Source organism: Mus pahari, chromosome X (genome assembly GCF_900095145.1).
Source record: "Mus pahari chromosome X, PAHARI_EIJ_v1.1, whole genome shotgun sequence".
Classification (NCBI taxonomy): domain Eukaryota; kingdom Metazoa; phylum Chordata; class Mammalia; order Rodentia; family Muridae; genus Mus; species Mus pahari.
Window position 1 is genome coordinate 137,649,481 of NC_034613.1, and position 11,351 is coordinate 137,660,831.

Sequence of the window (11,351 nt, forward strand, 5' to 3'; positions counted from 1 at the left end):
ATTTCCCCTCCTCTCTTCCACCCCTCCACTGTGACGCAGGGCCCCTCCCGGCCCCTTCCGGACGCGGGGAGGGGGGGCGCTCCACCCACCCCGTGCCCACTGGCAGCAGTGAACCCCTCCCTGGCAGGCTTCTCCCTCGGCTCCCACCCTAGGCCTGCCCCTTGGCCACGCCTGCGCCTTAGAGTCGAGGGAGGCTGGGCCCTGCGGCGGGCGGGGGGGGGGAGGAAGAGGAGGAGGAGGAGGAGGAGGAGAAGGAGGAGGAGGAGGAGGACGGGGGGGGGGAGGAGGAGGAGGAGGAGGGCGGGGAGAAGCCCCGCCCGCTGCCGCGACGCCATTTGCCACTGCCGAGCGTGGGCACGGGCGGCTCTCGGAAGCACGGGTGACCAGCCTCTCCTGAGCACGCTTCCCGACCTCCCGCACAGTCTTCGTCGCGCGCACTTCTCGGCTTCGCCCGTCGGAGTCACCACCGTTCCTGCCGCCAGCCTGAGTGCGGTCCCGCACGCTGCCAGCCAGTCTTTACCGCCATGCCCAAGAATAAAGGTAAGGAAGCCGCCGCTGGGACCGGAGCTCTGCTCCCCGCCGGCTCCCTGGCTCTGCTCTCGGTCTCGAGGTCAGCCCAGGCCGCAGTGACCTTCCTGCCATCTTTCCTTGCCTCTCCTCGGGCTGCATTCTCTGCGTCCTACTCGGAGCTGGGCAGAAGCGCAGGGAAGTTACTCCTGGCTCCCAGTTTGGCCACATTGGGGTGGAGCCGACGCCATTTTTTTTTGTAGGGCCTCCTGTGTGAGAATGTGGGCTCGTGCCCCCGATTCGCGCCACATTGACCGAGGCGCCTGTGGGACCCGTGGGAACACCTGCCTCGGACTTCTTGGGCTTCCAACACCTGGGGAGTTAAGCCCTGGGAGCCAATCTGAACTTTGAAAAAGGGTGATGCCTTGCTTGCTTTCGTGCCCATCTGGCACCTCCTCCCTAGGATTCTTTATGGACACTTAGTTGGTACTGGTGAAGCCGCTCCCGTGTAGTCAGTGGCCAGTACTTTGATGCATTCGTAAATTTCATCCCTAGAGAATCACTTTGCTCCATAGTTTTACCAGGGCTTAACTTTTTCCACAGAGCCCTTGACCCACATTGAGCCAACTTTTCCATGTTTGCTTCTGATCGTGTATATATGTTTTGATAGAAAAAAATAATGATTACAAATTCTAAGAAGAAGTGCAGCGTTCCTAAGGTCATTCTCATTTTTATATATTTACAGTATTTTGTGGCGGTGTCTTTTTTTTTAATGGGATCAAAGCTATCTTTACCAGCACTCCACCGCTTTGCTTAGCTCTGTCTGCCCTCAGGCTGCCCCGGAACCCTAACTAACATTGAATTTAGAATTCTCTTACTTCAGCTTCCCGAGTAGCTGGAATTACAGGCTTGGTATATTCATTGTCCTCGTAATTTCTCAAAAATATAAAGTAAAAAGTAGTGAAAAGCTTTTATTACCCACAGGAGAGAAACACATTACACAGCCCTTAAGAACGTGGGTGGGGGGAGGGGCGCGCGCCTTTACTCCCAGCACTTGGAAGGCAGAGGCAGGTGGATTTCTGAGTTCATCAGCCTGGTCTACAGAATGAGTGCCAAGACTACACAGAGAAACTCCCTTTTTAGAAAAAAATAATAATAAAGTCTTTGGGCAGAAGAGATGAACGTCTTCCTGGTTAAGAGAACCAAAGTTAGGTTCTCACACCCACATAGACTGCCTGTAACTCCAGCCCCAGGGGATCCAATACCCTCTTCTGCCTCCCCCACCCCTCCACAATCACGCACACATTTAAAAAAAAAACTTAAAAGTCTTTGATCATTCATCCTTGGGACCTTCTCCCTTGTCCCATGCCTGCCTGCCTGCTAGTATTCTCTTTTCTGCTTAAAAGTTGGTTCCAAGAAGTCTACTTAATTACTCTTTGTGCCTGTCATCATTTACATTAGCCTTGAGTACTTGGTCACAGTTTTGTGAACAAATTGATTTAAGATAGTCTTGCAGTCCTTCCCCTGCCTCTTCCCACAAATGTTAACAGAGGACTGACTTGTCTGGCCTCAGTGGGAGAGGAGATGGTGGGTGTGGGAGCGGGGATACACTCTCTGAGGCAGGAGGGGGGGAACAGTCAGGACATAAATAAAAATAATTAATAAAAACATTAAGTTAGGCCAGAGGAAAAAAGATAGTCTTGCCATGTGGCCCTGGCTGACCTTGAACTTATCTCCATATCACTGCTGGGCCTCAAAAATGAAGGTTTTGTGCAGTCTTTGTACAAGGATTGTTGCTGTTGTCCTGGAAAAGGTGTGATTATAAGCATAATATGTTCACACTTTTCACATTCCTACCTGTAGACGTCCTTCTTCCAAGATGGCAGCTGGACCACCTCAGTAGGCGAGGGGTCTTAATCTCACCTTAACTCAAGTGACTAGATTTCCAGTTGTCACACTAGTTGTAAGCCCCTAAGAGGATGAGAATGGTGTCAGTGATAATCACACTGGCTCAGTAGTACTTAGCCTAAAAGATGCTCAATAAATATTTGTTGGACTTACTCACCTCCAGTCTGGTGACTCCACCCATAGGTGAATAGTAGATTCTCCTTTGGTTCCAAGGAGACAGAACTTCTACACTCTACAGTCTAGTTGCTAGCCTAGTATGTTTTAAGAAGTATCCTACCTGGGCTTATTTCTCTGAAACACTTCTGTAGTTTAAAGAAAGGATTTGAGGATTTGAGCTTAAGAACTAGGCAATTCTTTTAGAAAGAGAGTGGTGTTAAAAAGTAAAGAGTGGTTATTCTTGTTGCTGTTCTGTCATACTCAGGCTTGGTCTCATTTCATTCTTTCTTTGTTTTGTTTGTTTGTTTGAGACAGGGTTTTCTGTGTAACCCTGGCTGTCCTGGACCTCACTCTGTATAGATCAGGCTGGCCTCAAACTCAGAGACCCACCTGCCTCTGTCTCTGGGATTAAAGATGCACTGGCCTTCATTTGTTCAAAGAGAATTTGAAAACCACTTGATTTCATGGCAGTAAAATAGAAAGGGAAACAGTGAGGACTCTTGGGATTGCAGGCAAGCACTACTATGCCTGTCTTGCTCATTCCTTTTTATCCCTGTATAGTATTCCATTGTATGATACCACTATTGATATGCTTACCCTTAAGATATGTAGGACTAGAGAGATGGCTCAACAGTTAAGAGTACTGGCTGCTCTTCAGACATCCTTCGCCCAGGACACACATGGCTGCCTACAACTGTCTGACTCCATTTGCAGGGCATCCAGTATCCTCTTATAGTGCCTCCTTAGGCTCTAGGAATGCCCATAATAGACAGACAAGCATGCACAACATTAAATAGATTTCAAAAGAGGCTCTAGAGGCAATTAACACCTTGCTTTTAAACTTACTACATCTTGGTTATGGTACACTTCACAAGATAAAGTTTAGACTTGTGGGGTTATTAGCCTTCTGCTGTCACGAAATCAGTATGTTTCATTCTAGAAGCAATAACTTCATTTTCCTCTCACCTGTCATGGGGCAGGGGGTGGGGGTAAGTATGGTTTTATAAAATGTATCAGGACCCAGTATGGTGGTTCATACTTGTACTCTCAGCATTCAGGAGACTGAGACAGAAGGATTGCCCCAGTTTCAAAGCTAGCATGGGCTATAATGAGAGACCCTGTCCAAAGGGGAAAAAAAGAGAGAGAAGAGAGCTGAAGCCTATGTGGTTAAGGTTGTGGAACAGAATTCTCTGGAAAGGAGCCTTAATACAAGAGCCCTGGTAGGACAGAAGAGGATTGAGGCTGGAGCTGGGATTCCGAGCTTATTGACTACAGTTTTGAGTGAGTTATTTAATCCCTGAACTTCAGTGGCCTTACTAGAAACTGGGACTATATGACATAATATTCAAGATGATTGTGACAAGTGGATGGCGCTCTGAGATAGCAGGTAAGAGCATGGCCACTGCGCTCCTCTAACCATCTTGAGGGCAGCCCCAGGCCCAGCAGCATTGCCAACAAAAAAAAAGGAACTCAGTGGAATCAAGATTTTTTTTTCCTGACTTCACCTAACAGCTCCTTTACTTGTTTATTATCGCTTCTGGGTTTGGGCTTTTGTGGCATTCCTGTGTGTCTAGATGCAGTTCTTGTGCTTTTCTTGGTGGTTTTGTCATTTCTATTTGCTATTGTGTCTTTAATTTTATTATTCCTCAGATGCTTTCATTTTCTCATGACACAGAGAATGAAACCATATGGGGTGGGAGATGGGGCCAAAGAATCAGAATATATGAAAAAATAAGGGTGTCACTTAGGAAATTCCATGAGGAGTCAGGAGGCTAACATGGTAACATTATGCACCAGAACATGGTAAGTTTACATGATTATCCAGATTGCATCAATTTTTAAATTTAATTGACTTTAAAGATGCTTTCCTAGCTGGGAGGTGCTAGTGTACATTTCGTAGTGTTTTGCAGATTACTGATATATCTTTTCTTTCTTATCAAAACCACTAGGAAAAGGAGGCAAAAACCGACGTAGAGGCAAAAATGAGAATGAATCCGAAAAGCGAGAGCTTGTATTCAAGGAGGACGGGCAAGGTAAGATGCTGGAGAAGCTGGAATCTTGTTTGAGTTTCCTATTTGTTTTCCCGTGTTGGGGATTGAACACTTTCTGGCTAACAGACTAGACTCCTGGCTGGCTGCCTCTGATAATGTTTGAGTTTATTTGCACCGACATTTGGGTATTATCTTTTCTTAAAAGATTCTGGTTAAAAATTTGGCATTTTAGGCCAGGCATAGTAATATACACCTTTTTTTTAAAAAGATTTATTTTATGTATATGAGTACACTGCCTCTGACTTCAGACACACTGGAAGACGGCAATGGATCCCATTACAGTTGATTGTGAGCTACCATGTGGTTGCTGAGAATTGAACTCAGGACCTCTGGAAGAGCAGTCTGTGTTCTTAACCACTGAACTCCAGTCCAGTAATACACGTCCTTAATCCCAACACTCAGAGGCAGAGAGACAAACAGGTGGATCTGTTGACTTCTAGGCTAACCAAGGCTATATGACAATAAATATCATCTCAAGAAAAAGAGACTAATTTGGCATTTGACCCAAGTGAAAGAAGATTCTGGCTTTCTTTTTTTTTTTTTTTATTCCATTTAAAGATAATTTATTTGGATCATTTCTCTTTTTAAACAAACTATTGACAGTATACTAGAGTGACCCTCAGTTAGATTCTGGCTTTCTAAGAATAAATACTCTTAAACTAATTCAGCAAGGATATGACATTTAAGATACTTATGCTGAAAATGTCATGAGATTTCTCTAATAAAGATTCAAAGGGCCTGAAAGAAGTAAAGATGGGAGTCTTGAGATTTCTGAGGTATGGTGTATATGCTGACACCTTTGATCTTAGAACATCTACTAACAGACCCGCCTTGTTCTATTACAATCTTCTTTCTAGTTCAGCCGCTAACTAGCCAAGTGTTTAGCTCCCTCTGCTTACTCCATATTTGCCCTTTGTATATTTAGTCCTTATAAATGAAACCACGTGTTGTTTATCTTCCGTGGACTATTATAAAGTTGCTTTTATCAAAGAAGTAGGCAATATTTCTTGCTTTTTTTCTCTCTCTTAGAATATGCTCAAGTAATCAAAATGTTGGGAAACGGACGATTAGAAGCCATGTGTTTTGATGGTGTAAAGAGACTGTGCCACATCAGAGGGAAATTGAGAAAAAAGGTAAGTATTTGGCCATGCGTTTTATCCTAATATAAACGTGGAAAGGAGTATACAGGAAATGCCTCGGTGGGGTGGTGTGCGTGTTGCTGGGAAGCCATCCCTGGGACCCTTAACACATTAAGAACAACCACAGTGTACCAGGGAGGTACACGCTCAGCATCCCCAGCTCTGCGAGATATTCCTGGAAGTCCAGTGTAAGACCATAGAGGTAATTTGAAGATTACATTCTTGACCATTCACCCAACAAATCTAATTTAAAGAATGGTCTGAAAAACAAATAGCCAATCTTCAAAACTTCATGGTATGAAAGAGGCTGGAGAACCATTCCAGTTTTAAGGAGTCCTAAAAAGTTATGGCAAATGGCCCTTGCATTCTGGGAAGTCCCAGCATGGAGTGAGAGGTGGTTGCAGGGGAGAATATGCTTTATTTTCCTGATACCAGTCCTTCACAAAGGAAGAGGATAGGGAAAGGTGTGTCAGTATGGGTAGGTAGAAAACGGTGACTTAGAAAACCACAGTTTTCTGTTTCGTTTTGGTATTTTTTTAAGATTTATTTATTTTGTGTATATGGGTATACTATTGCTGTCTTCAGACACACCAGAAGAGGGCATTGGATACCCATTACAGATAGTTGCGTGCCAGCACATGGCTTCTGGGATTTGAACTCCGGACCTCTGGAAGAGTAGTCAGTGCTCTTAACCACTGAGCTATCTCTCCAGCCCCATTTTTCTGTTTTTATAGCAGATAACCAAGTGGTTTGTAAACTCAGTTTCTAAGTGAATCATCTCAAGGATTTCATGATTCCCTTTCTTTTAAAAACATATCATACAGTGATTTTTCTTTTATAGGTTTGGATAAATACCTCAGATATCATATTGGTGGGCCTCCGAGATTACCAGGTAAGTCATTTTCAGTTTGTTGTTGATTTGCTTGAACTCGGGGAGCCATTTCCTAGTAGCCCATTGTGCCTTAGGCATTATGCTGGAAGTCCCTGGCATTATGGTTCCCAAATGCCAGTCTGAGGAGTCAGACACTCAGTCTTTCTCTGTCATGATTATTTGAAGCTTTCCATTTTACAGTGACTGATACTACTGTGTCATGGGTTTCTTTTGTTAGTTGTCCTCCAGTTTTTCTTTTTCACTTTGTACAATCCTTTAAAATCTAGGAACCAATTGTGTGGGGTTTTACAGCTGAATGAAGCCAGTTATATCCCGCAAATGGCATATAGCCTGGTATATTCATTTCTTTTTTTAAATTTACTTTACATCCCAATATCAGCTCCCCCTCTCCTCTCAGTGCCCCCTCACTCAGAACCTCTCCCCATTCCTCCCTCCCCTTGTCTTCTAATTGCTATGACACTAGCAAAGGGAAGAAAGGCTCTGTTTCAGCATAGTTTGAAGGGACTATCCATCATAGTGGACAGTGCAGCACGAACCCAGCTGATCGGTGTCCCGCCCCCCCAATCACAACCACTATGACCGTCCCTTTAATACATTTCTATTTGTTTGCCTTTCATCATACTTAGTTTTTTACTTTTGTGTTCCAGATTAAAAGAGTTGACATCTTTGTTTCAAACCATAGGGCTCTCTGTAGATGATTTGGCACTCCACAGGGGCATAGGCGGTGTTCGGAGACTACTCTTCTGGGTACCATAGCTTGAGTGGGGGACTGGGGTAAAGTACTGGTGATGTGGAACACCCTTTAATGCACAGCGTTCCACTGGCTCACAGGTATCAGGAGCGCTTTGGTTGAGAAAAGGTGCTCTAAATTCATAAACCATTTGTTCTTTTTGATCTTGTGCCCCTCCTAGCCTCCATGGGTATCCACACATACATGCATGAACATAGACATATACATTTTTTTAAATTCCTTAGGTTTTGATACCGAGTCTCAGTCTTGACTGTGTTTGATCACTCAGTAAATTTTTCCAGGGGAACATTTATGCTTCTGATGAAAGGATTCTGATGAATTATAAGAAATATAAAGGATTAAGTCTGTGTGGTTCTGCTGTTAAGAGATGTGAGCTTTATCTTCCCAGAAGTTTTAGTCATTTCTCAGTTATATTCATAAACCTGAGTTAAATCTAAGGAAGGGGAAAAAGATTTTCTAACATAACAATTGAAATTTGAATTTTTAAATTCAATTTGAAAGTATTGTATGATATAACAGATAATAGTGTGATATAATCAGATCTAAAAATTGCTTCTTTTTGTTTTAAGGACAACAAAGCCGATGTCATTTTAAAATACAACGCAGATGAAGCTAGAAGTCTCAAGGCCTATGGCGAGCTTCCGGAGCATGGTAATGACTGAGTTATTCTTAACCAATCTTATGGAGTATCTGTTGTATCCTTACGCATTACTACGTGTTTTTAAAACTAATATTCTTTGTTTCCTCAAAATACAAGTCTCCTATACCCTTTTCAGAGGGAAAATATACTTTATACACTGTTTTGTATGTCTATATTTTTTCATGTGCCAGTGTTTTTTAAATGCCTGCATTGTGATTCCTTATAAAAACGTGACTTCTTTTTTTTTTTTAACATGACTTCTTATAAACAGTAAGACCACACTGAGAATTACAAATTTGCCATTCCATTCTAGGAAACAGTAAGAGATGTGGGGATGGAGTAGTACCCTGATTCCTTTTCATTCTTAGGGAAAAGCAGGATTACCCAGAGGTTCCTCCCTAATTAATTGGTGGGAATCAGTTGTTCTTCTCTTGTTCTTTGTTTGTTTGTTTGTTTGTTTGTTTGTTTTTCAAGACAGGGTTTCTCTGTATAGCCCTGGCTATCCTGGAACTCACTCTGTAGACCAGGCTGGCCTCGAACTCAGAAATTCGCCTGTCTCTGCCTCCCAAGTGCTTTTTGGTTTCTTTGTTTGTTTCTGTGTGGTTCACTTGGATCAGGAGTTAAGTTTTCTGGACACTGGAAACCTTCCTCAATACCAAGGCCAGTAATGACTCCTCAGATCTTTCTCCCTCCTAAAATAACTTCTTTTCTTTTCTTTTCTTCAGATAGGAAATAAAGTTGTTAGTATGTACATAAACTTCTGAAGTTTATCTGAAGGGTGTAATTGTTTCAGAGTTAGTATAGTCAGAGATTGTCTTTCTCAGGAGCCCTTGGGAACAAAAGAAAATTAAAAATACTCTCAATGTTTTAATATTTTGCTCCACATATCAAAATTTGTAGAAAGTTGGAAGTCTATTTTATAATCAGTGGTTTTTTTGTGTGTGTGTGTTTGTGTGTTTTAGCTAAAATCAATGAAACTGATACATTTGGTCCTGGAGATGATGATGAAATTCAGTTTGATGACATTGGGGATGATGATGAAGACATCGATGATGTAAGTGGACACATCCTGCTTTTCCTGCTTTCTGTTCGTGAGTTCTATACAAAGATAATAGCCCTTTCCCTTAAATGTCTATAATACTAGGACTAGAGAACATTTAAATGAGAGTGTGTGTGTATGTGTCTGTGTATTTATTTGGAGTGGGAGGAAAATTCAAAAAGAGGAAGACGATCAAAGTGGAGAGATGAAAGAATAGTAGGTGAATATTGGATAGAGACATATTTGTGTGTGTATGAAATGTTGCAGTGAAAACCATTATTTTGCACAATTAATATACACAAATAAAAGTGTATTTGGGAAACTGGAGCTAGGTGATTGCTGCAAGTCAGCCTGGATTGCAAAGTGAATACCAGGCCAGCCAGAGCTACACAGCAATTCCTTGCACCCACACCTAGCTTTCAACATGGTACTATCATAACAAAAACATTTTAGCCGCTGGAAAAAAATGGTGTATCATTTAACACACATCAGGTAGCTTATAACTGCCTGTAAGCACATTTATAAAACTAAATATATTTTTTAAGGTTTTTATTTTATTTTACAAATGTGCTTCTTTTTTTAAAAAAAAACTTAATATTTATGCGCATTGGTGTTTTGCCGGTGTGTATGCCTGTGCAAAGGTGTCAGAAGCCTTGTAACTGGAGTTGCAGATGGTTTCCATGTGGATGCTGAGAATTAAACCCCGCTTCTGTGGCTAAATACCTTTAGAAAAACATTTTAAGGCTGGAGAGATGGCTTAGTAGGTAAGAGTTCCAAAGAACCCAGTTTTGAGGCCCAGAACCCGTCTGTAACCTCCAGTTCAGAGCTTCTTACCTCCGCTTTCTGGCCTCCAAGGGCACTAGGCACACGTGTGGTGTGCATATAAAATTAGTAACATTTTAACACATTCTCCAAAATAGAAAGTGATTTTTTTTTTAATGTAGGTTTCTTTGGAGATTATTGGGAGGGGAGTTGTGGTGCCTAAGTTCTGAGATTAAATATGTGCTCCACCACTCCCAGCAAAACATTCTTTGGCTAAATTGTTACTTGTATTTTGGCAGTAGAATGAACATACAGTAACCATATGTTATGGGTTAGATACTAATCCAAAAGTTTTGATGCTTATACTAAGGTAAGACTCTTTAGGAAATTACAGAGTCTTGAGCAAAGGCCATAACTCAGCGGTAGGATATTTCCTAACTTGTACAAAGTCCTGAGTAATCACCTAGTAATTCAGAAAGCAAAGAGGGGGAGAGAAGACAGAGGAAGAAGCTAAAGGTCTGTGGTCCTCTTTTTATACTTTTATTGTTTTTTACTTATGTGTAGTATATGTGAGTTGGGTACCATGTGTATATTGGTGGAGTGCCCATGGAGACCAGAAAAGAGCATCAGATCCTCTGGAACTGGAGTTAAAGGCAGTTGTGATCCACCCAGTGTGGGTGCCAGTAACAAAACTCTGCAGAAGCAGTAAGCAATTTTATCCAGCAAGCCATCTCTACCCACAGAATTTATGTTGTTGCAAGTACTATTTTACAATATGTATTTATTTTGCATATGGGTGAACAAGTATAACCGTACTAGGCCATGCATGTTAAGGTCAGTTCACATGGGTTCAAGAGAGCCTCAGGTTTGGCAACAAGTACACTTGCCTTCTGAGCCATCTCCTTGGCCCATGAACTATGTCTTGGTTGTTTTAGGTTTGTTCTTAAAATTTTGTTATATCACCTGAAACCTCTGCTTTCTCTCTCGGGTACATTTCTCTAACTGTTTCTTACGTGTTTAAAGGTACTCTATCAGCACTCCTGTAACCAAATTGAAAGAAAAGGATTTAAGACATAACTAGTTCTTTTTTTTAAAATATTTATTTATTTATTTATTATATGTAAGTACACTGTAGCTGTACACTCCAGGAGATGGCATCAGATTTCGTTACGGATGGCTGTGAGCCACCATGTGGTTGCTGGGATTTGAACTCAGGACCTTTGGAAGAGCAGTCGGCACTCTTAACCGCTGAGCCATCTCACCAGCTCACATAACTAGTTCTTAAGGGTCATGTTCATGTTGCCTCTTGTCTATTCCTAATCCCAAAATACTAAATCTGAAATCAGAGCTGGAGAGATGACTTAGCTGTTGATGAAGCTTACTGTCTCCATCTTTTTGCATTGCTTGCGTTTATTTTACTTCTTGAATCAAAATGGAATGTTGTGTGTGTGTGTGTGTATGTGTGTGTGTGTGTGTGTGTGTGTGTGTGTGTGTGTGTGTGTGTGT

General features: G+C 42.1%; 1 protein-coding gene across 1 annotated transcript in view; it reads left to right on the forward strand.

Moving 5' to 3' along the window:
- Nucleotides 1-313: 313 nt before the first annotated feature.
- The window catches only part of Eif1ax (eukaryotic translation initiation factor 1A X-linked), a 28,536-nt gene continuing 17,498 nt past the window's right edge, over nt 314-11,351 (forward strand). The window contains exons 1-6 of the mRNA XM_021188823.2: nt 314-540; nt 4,521-4,604; nt 5,652-5,755; nt 6,603-6,653; nt 7,974-8,055; nt 9,007-9,135. Coding sequence (XP_021044482.1) covers nt 525-540; nt 4,521-4,604; nt 5,652-5,755; nt 6,603-6,653; nt 7,974-8,055; nt 9,007-9,135 — 466 coding nt within the window. The 5' untranslated portion in view covers nt 314-524. The remainder of the gene's footprint in view (nt 541-4,520; nt 4,605-5,651; nt 5,756-6,602; nt 6,654-7,973; nt 8,056-9,006; nt 9,136-11,351) is intronic.